General features: G+C 59.5%; 1 protein-coding gene across 1 annotated transcript; it reads right to left on the bottom strand.

Annotated features, from left to right (window-relative positions):
- Nucleotides 1-442: 442 nt before the first annotated feature.
- On the bottom strand, nt 443-2,677 carry MARCKSL1 (MARCKS like 1). The gene is made up of 2 exons (XM_056509447.1): nt 2,531-2,677; nt 443-1,952 (listed from the first exon to the last, which is right to left on the bottom strand). Exons 1-2 carry the CDS (start codon nt 2,591-2,593, stop codon nt 1,377-1,379), a joined length of 639 nt encoding a protein of 212 aa, XP_056365422.1. The 5' UTR covers nt 2,594-2,677; the 3' UTR covers nt 443-1,376.
- Between the last annotated feature and the right edge of the window lie 4,539 nt (nt 2,678-7,216).

The following is a 7,216-nucleotide window of genomic DNA, read 5'->3' as shown; positions in this document are numbered from 1 at the left end:
CAGCCAAAACAGCTGGGAAAATTGGGGAGGAAGGCCACGAAATGGAGGAGCTGCAGGAGCAGCTTCCAGGGAAAAACCAGTGACAGGAGCAGAGAAAAATCGGGAAAATCCATCCCAGTGCAGGTGACAGGAGCGAGGCTCCATTGTCGCCTCCTTGTCCCTTTGTTCAGCAAATCTTCGCTCCTTTTGTGCTGCTTCCAGCACAGAGGAGCTAATCCTACTCTAAAAAAAAAATAATTTAAATAAATTTAAAAAAAAAAAACAACTAATCTTCAAATCAGGAAGGTTTTTAGCAGGAAAAAAAGGTCCGGAGGTGGGGATGGGAAAGTCCTTTGTGGCCGGGGCGCTGCATCTGCTGCGAGTCAATTAACAGCGAGCGCTGATTAAACGCAGCAGCTGTTGGGCTAAAGAAGCAACTGCCATGTTCCATCCAGCACAAGAATTACTCAGCTCTCCCATAAAGGGCTCACCATTTATTCCTTTCAAATGTTACAGCTTTTGTTGGGTGGTTTGCTTGGGTTTGGGGTTTTTTTTTTTTTTTTTTACAAGTTAGAAAATTGCGATCCAAGTGTTTTTTTTTTTTTTTTTTTTGGTTTCTTTTTGGCCATTAAAAAATTATTTACAGAGAGAGAAAAAAAAAAGAAAAAAACAAAACAAGGTTGGCTTCACATTATACAGCTGGTAGGGCCCCCTCTCTCCACCCCACACCCTAAAAGTTATCCCTTAAAGCAGAATTAAACACAGCGGACTTACAAGCTTTATGGTTTTAAGCCAATAGAAGACATTATAAAAAACTAACCAGATTAGCTTTTTAAACCATCGATTTCTATATAAAAAGCACGAAATACTTGAAATGAAAAGTCAGAACCAGGAATGTAAACTGAGAAATAAAGAAAAAAAAAACAAAAAAACAAACAAAACCCGAGGAAAAAAAAAAATCAAAAATTCCATTGAACAGTCAGTGGGACGGGGAGGAGAGTCTGGAGGTTGGAGAGATCCAGAGCAGGATTTGGGATCCGGGTTCTTACAAACTGTAAACTCCAGTGATGTCCGGGACAAATCTTCCTCCCCAGTTTTATTTCATTTATTGTCGTTGCTGTTATTTTTATTTTTTTATTTTTTTTTTCCCAAGGAATTCAGCTCAGACTGCTCCAAGTGGCGGCGGTGGGAATCCAAACCAGCTTTTTTAGCGGGCTGGGGGCGAGCGATGCCTGCGGGGCTGGGGGGGTGCGGGGCGTGCAGTCAGTCCTGGGGGGCCGGGGCGGTGCGGGCGAGTCCGTGGCGATCGGGGCGAGTCCGTGGCGACCGGGGCAGGGCTGGGAGGGGCGGGGGGCGCGGTGCGACACCCCCCGGTGGGGACGGTGCCCGAGCGGCCTCTACTCTTCCTTCTGCTCCGGGCTCGTTGTGGGCTCCGCGGCTTTCGAGGCTTCCTCGGGTTTGGCTGTGTCTCCCTGGCTCTCCCCTCCCTGCTGCTGTTTCTCCTCCTCCTCCTGCTGCTGCTCCTCCTGGCTCCCCGCGGCTTCTCCTCCATCCCCGGGCTCAGCCCCGGCGCCGCTCGGCTCCTCCGCCGCTCCCTCCTCGGGGGGAGCCGAGGGCTGCAGCCCCCCCGGCGGGGTCTCCTCGCTCCTGCCCTGCTCCTCGCTGGGCGAGGAGCCGGAGGAGTCCCCGGCTTCTTTCTTGTTCTTGCGAAAGGAGATCCCGCTCAGCTTGAAGGATTTCTTGAACGAGAACTTCTTCTTCTTCTTCGGGGCGTCCTTAGCGGCCGCGGCCCCTTCGCTTTTGGGGTCTCCGCTGTCGGCGGCGGCCGGGGCGGGCTCGATGCTGTCCGCACCGCCCGCTTCGCCCTCGCTCTCCTCCCTGGGGGGTTCCGCCGAGCCGTTCCCGTTCTGGGGGGCCACCTCGACCCCCGCTTTGGGCGTCGTGTCCCCGTTGTAGATCACATGGCCGTTCTCCTGCGGGGGGAGCGCGTTAAGCATCGCCGGCACCCCAAAACCCCCGCACCCCACAAAGGGCTCCCCGCCGGGAAAACGGGGTGGGGGGGGGGGAAAGGACACGGGAGTGGGGGGCAGCACGACGGGGAGAGAAGGGGGGTTTGCCCCCGGTGGAAACGGGGAGCACCGGGCACAGAGCGGGGCTTCCCCCGAGGGAAAGCAGCCGGAAAAAAGGCAAAACCCCCCAAAAAGGGGGTGCAGCCGGCCTGGGTTAGGGTCTCACGGGGGGATCCGCTCGGTGTGGGGGGGCCCAGCCCGTTACCACCGGGCGGCGCCCGCGCTCCACTCCCGGTACCGGGGCGCGGCGGCGAACGGGACCCGCCCGGTGCCGGGGGGAGCCCGGGGCGCGGCGCGGGCGGTGCCGCATCCCCCGGTGCCCACCGGGCAGGAGAATCCCCCTTGGGGGGCAAAGAAATCCCCCCTCGAGGCAAGGAAACCTCCATCACCGCGCCCTGCCCGCCGCGCCTTTGTCCGCGCTGCCGCCCGCCCCGGCGGGGCGCACGGAGCCCCCGGTGCCCCCCGGTACCCCCCGGACCCACCTGCCCGTTGGCCTTGGCGGTGTCGGGGTCTCCGCCCGCCGCCTTGGAGCCCTGGCTGCCCATGGTGCGGCACTTCGGGAGGTGCCGGCCCCGCCGCGGCGGCTGCGCTGGGCGGGAGTGGGGCGAGCCCCCCGCCGGCCGCTGATAAGGCGAGGGGCGGGGGCGGGACGGGGCCGAGCCCGCCCCCGGGGCGGGGGGACAGCGCTGGAGCCGCCGCCCCACCCGGTACCGGGGGGGTTCTGGTGGCCGCCGAGCCCCCTCCCCGCCTGTGCGCCCCCGAAAGTGGGGGCACCCCCTTCCCTGGGTGGGGTCTCGTCACCCCCGGGGCGCTGCTCACCCCATCCCCGGCAGATTTGGGGTGTCTCTGTCTCCAAGCCCATCACCCCCCATTCCTGACACATTTAGGGTGCTGTTCCCCCATTCCTGACACATTTAGGGTGCTGTTCCCCCAGCCCCAAAACCCCTGGGTGCCTCTGCCCCCATCGCCGTCCCCCCTGCAGTGCGTGTTCCCCCAGCCCCATCAGCCTTGGGGTGCTGCTCACCCCATCCCTGCCACCCCTGGCAGGGTCCCATGGTGCCACTTGGCCCTTTGCTGTCACCCCCCAGGACTGTCCTGCTGCAGGTGACCTCAGTCCTGTCCCCCCAAGGTCCTGTCCCCCCAGGGTGTCCCATCCCGGGGTTTTGCTCATTCCAGGGTCCCTCTCATCCCAACCCCATCATCCCTGGGGTGTCCTGCTTGGGGACAGGTCCTGCAGTGGGGACAGGTCCTGCTGTGGGGACAGGTCCTGCAGTGGGGACAGGTCCTGCAATGGGGACAGGTCCTGCTATAGGGACAGGTCCTGCAGTGGGGACAGGTCCTGCAATGGGGACAGGTCCTGCTATAGGGACAGGTCCTGCTGTGGGGACAGGTCCTGCAGTGGGGACAGGTCCTGCTATAGGGACAGATCCTGCAATGGGGACAGGTCCTGCAGTGGAGACAGGTCCTGTTGGGGACAGGTCCTGCAGTGGGGACAGGTCCTGCAATGGGGACAGGTCCTGCAGTGGGGTCAGGTCCTGCTATAGGGACAGGTCCTGCTGTGGGGACAGGTCCTGCTGTGGGGACAGGTCCTGTTATAGGGACAGGTCCTGTTATAGGGACAGGTCCTGCTGTGGGGACAGGTCCTGTTATAGGGACAGGTCCTGTTATGGGGACAGGTCCTGCTGTGGGGACAGGTCCTGTTATAGGGACAGGTCCTGTTATAGGGACAGCTCCTGCTGTGGGGTCAGGTCCTGCAGTGGGGTCAGGTCCTGCTATGGGGACAGGTCCTGTTATGGGGACAGGTCCTGCTGTGGGGACAGGTCCTGTTGGGGACAGGTCCTGTTATAGGGACAGGTCCTGCTGTGGGGACAGGTCCTGTTATGGGGACAGATCCTGCTGTGGGGACAGGTCCTGTTGGGGACAGGTCCTGTTGTGAGGACAGGTCCTGCTATAGGGACAGGTCCTGTTGGGGACAGGTCCTGCTATAGGGACAGGTCCTGCAGTGGAGACAGGTCCTGCAATGGGGACAGGTCCTGCTATGGGGACAGGTCCTGCTATAGGGACAGTTCCTGAAATGGGGACAGGTCCTGCAGTGGGACAGGTCCTGTTGTGGGGACAGGTCCTGCAATGGGGACAGGTCCTGTTATGGGGACAGGTCCTGCTGTGGGGACAGGTCTTGTTGGGGACAGGTCCTGCTATAGGGACAGGTCCTGCAGTGGGACAGGCTGTGCCGTGTGTCACACCCTCCCTCTCTGAGCACCCTGGCACACGCACAGGGAGGTTTTCCCCCTCTGGCTGCTCCTCCTCTCTGATTTCCCGGAATAGGAGACCGGAGGGGAAAGGAAAATGAGACCAAACTGATGGATTGCTCGTGCTGCCCAGGGCCCTGCAGCGCCCAGCCACTGGGAGCTCCCAAAATCCACACCCTTTAGTGCCATCCCAAACCACCAACATTCCCAGGTGCCACATCCCGAGCTCCGGAGTTTTCCAGGCACCCTGCTCCCCCCAGCGCTGCTCCAGAGCCAGCAGGGGCTGCAGGACCCCCTGTCCCCAGCACACAGCTGTGCCCTGCAGCATCCAAGGCCAGACTCCGAGGGGAAAACAATGTCCCGCTGTGTGTGCTGCACCAACAAGGTCATGTTTTGTCTCCGGCCTCCCTCCCTCCCCCCCGGCACATCAGCTCACCCCCATCAGTGCGAAATTGCTGTTAATTAAAACAGGCGGCATCTTCCTTATTGACTTTTGGGTGCCAGTTGATAAAAAGCCCTTGGACGGCTGCCGGGCTGGCCCTGGGCAGCCCCAGGAGCTGGGCAGGCTGTTCCCTGCTGGAAAACACCAGTTCCTGGAAGGTTCTTGGCTTTGGGAAGACCGAGAGTCCGAGGGAGTGTGGGATTAGTGGATACATGGTGTTTGTTCCCTGTTGGTGCTCCCAGCTGGGGAGGAAAACCTGGCAGAGCTGTGGGAGCCCTTCCTGGTGTCCTGTTCAGAAATATCCACATCAAACCCACACTTCCCACCTTCCAGGAGTGGTTTTCAGTCTTTCTGCTGGAGGTCATTTCAGCCTGGCACTGCTTTTCAGGAATGCAAAGAGTTCTGCTGTCCCATCCCGAAATCCCATGCCAAAATCCCATCCCATGCCATCCCAAAATCCCAAAATCCCAACACAAAATCCCATCCCAGCACCTTCTGGCTGTGCCAAAACCACCTCAACCCAAACCCATCCCTCTCAAACATTCCCATCTCCCATCCCAAAGCCACAGGGAATCCCAGACAGGAGTGGCACCAGCAGCTCGTCCCCACTGGACCTTTCCCAGTTCTGGGGGCTCTGGGGGGCTCCAGCCCAGCTCTGGCTGTTGGGCTGGGGACACAACTTGTCCCTGTGGAATGGATGCTTGTGGCTTTGGGGGATTTATGGGGTCGGGGTTGGGGTCAGCACCTTTTCCATGTTTCTCCAGAGGGGACAAAGGATTCCTGTCCTCTGTCCCCGCCCGGCAGGGTTTTCCAGCCGCTTTCACCTCCGAGGAATCCCCGTCTCGTCCCTCTCCAGCCTCCCCTGCAGCCAGGGCTGTGATTTTGTCATAAACAGCCCCGCTCCCCGCGGGCTCTCCTCTCCCCGGAGCATCCCCGTCCTCCCCGGATCCTTCCCGGGACCATCCCCGTCCTTCCCCGGATCCTTCCCGGGATGGAGCCGCTGCCTCCGGGATTCTGGAGCTCCGTGGGGTGGCCGTGCCTGTCCCCACATCCAGTTTTTCCAGCTTTTCCTCCTCCGTGTGTGGCTGTGGGTGACACCGGGGTGGGGGACAGAACCCATCAGAAACCAGGAATTGGCGAATCCCAGTGAAACCCAAACCATCAAAAATCAGGAATTGGCGAATCCCAGTGAAACCCAAACCATCAAAAACCAGCAATTGGTGAATCCCAGTGAAACCCAAACCATCAGAAATTAGGAATTGGCGAATCCCAGCTCAACCCAAACCATCAGAAACCAGGAACTGGTGAATCCCAGCACAGCCCAAACACCATCCCAGCCCTCCCAGTGCGAACCCAGCCCCGTGCTGGATCCCCTCCTCCACCCCAGGCCAGGTGCTGGAGCAGGGCAGGAGATGCTCGGGCTCCAGCAGAGCTTTGGAAGGGGCAGGAATTTACAGGATTCCCTCAGACGGACAGATTGTGGTCTGTCTGCTCCTCCAGCAGATGGACAGGCAGACAAATCTCTGCTGCTCCTGCCCGCCAGATCCTTGCGGATGTTGTTTTCCACTTTCCAGACCTACTTAAACTGCGGCTGATTATTAATTTATTGGGTGTTAAGCGCTGGGAGGCTGCAGGGCAGAGCAGGGAGCTGGGGAGGGGCAGGAGGGACCGTCCCCAACCCCGCGTCCCTCCCTGCGTTCCCCCACCCTTCCCGAGGAATTAAGGCAATTATTTATTCATGGACCTGGATCATCCTCCCCGGGATTTTACCCCGAGTTAAAGGGGCCCAGCCAGGGAGAACAACTGGGAATAAAAACAGAAGGATTTCCACATTGATTTATAAATAGCAAGGGAATTAACTAATTAGATCTCTCCGGGGAGAGAATTCCAGCAGGGAGAGTGTGGGGTTGGGCTGGATGGGCAGTGATGGGGACAGCCCTTGGGGACAGCCCTTGGGGACAGCCCAGAGCTGCTTTAGGGTCTGGAGTTATCCCTGTAGGGTTTGGGGTTGTCCCTGTAGGATCTGGGGGCTGCCCTGTAGGATCTGGGGCTGCCCCTGTAAGGTCTGAGGTTGCCCCTGTAGGGTCTGAGATTGTCCTTGTAAGGTCTGGGGTTGCCCCTGTAGGGTCTGGGGTTGCCCCTGTAGGATCTGGGGCTGCCCCTGTAGGATCTGGGGGCTACTCCTGTAGGATCTGGGGTTGCCCCTGGAGGGTTTGGAGTTGCTCCTGTAGGATCTGGGGCTGCCCCTGTAGGATCTGGGTCTGCTCCTGTGGGATCTGGGGTTGTCTCTGTAGGATCTGGGGCTGCCCCTGTAGGATCTGGGTCTGCTCCTGTAGGGTCTGGGGTTGTCCCTGTAGGATCTGGGGTTGCTCCTGTGGGATCTGGGGTTGTCTCTGTAGGATCTGGGGCTGCCCTGTAGGATCTGGGTCTGCTCCTGTAGGATCTGAGGTTGTCCCTGTAGGGTCTGAGGTTGTCCC

The sequence above is a fragment of the Oenanthe melanoleuca genome, chromosome 23, assembly GCF_029582105.1.
Source record: "Oenanthe melanoleuca isolate GR-GAL-2019-014 chromosome 23, OMel1.0, whole genome shotgun sequence".
Classification (NCBI taxonomy): domain Eukaryota; kingdom Metazoa; phylum Chordata; class Aves; order Passeriformes; family Muscicapidae; genus Oenanthe; species Oenanthe melanoleuca.
Note: the sequence above shows the minus strand (reverse complement) of the source record. Positions and strands in the feature narration are given on the sequence as shown.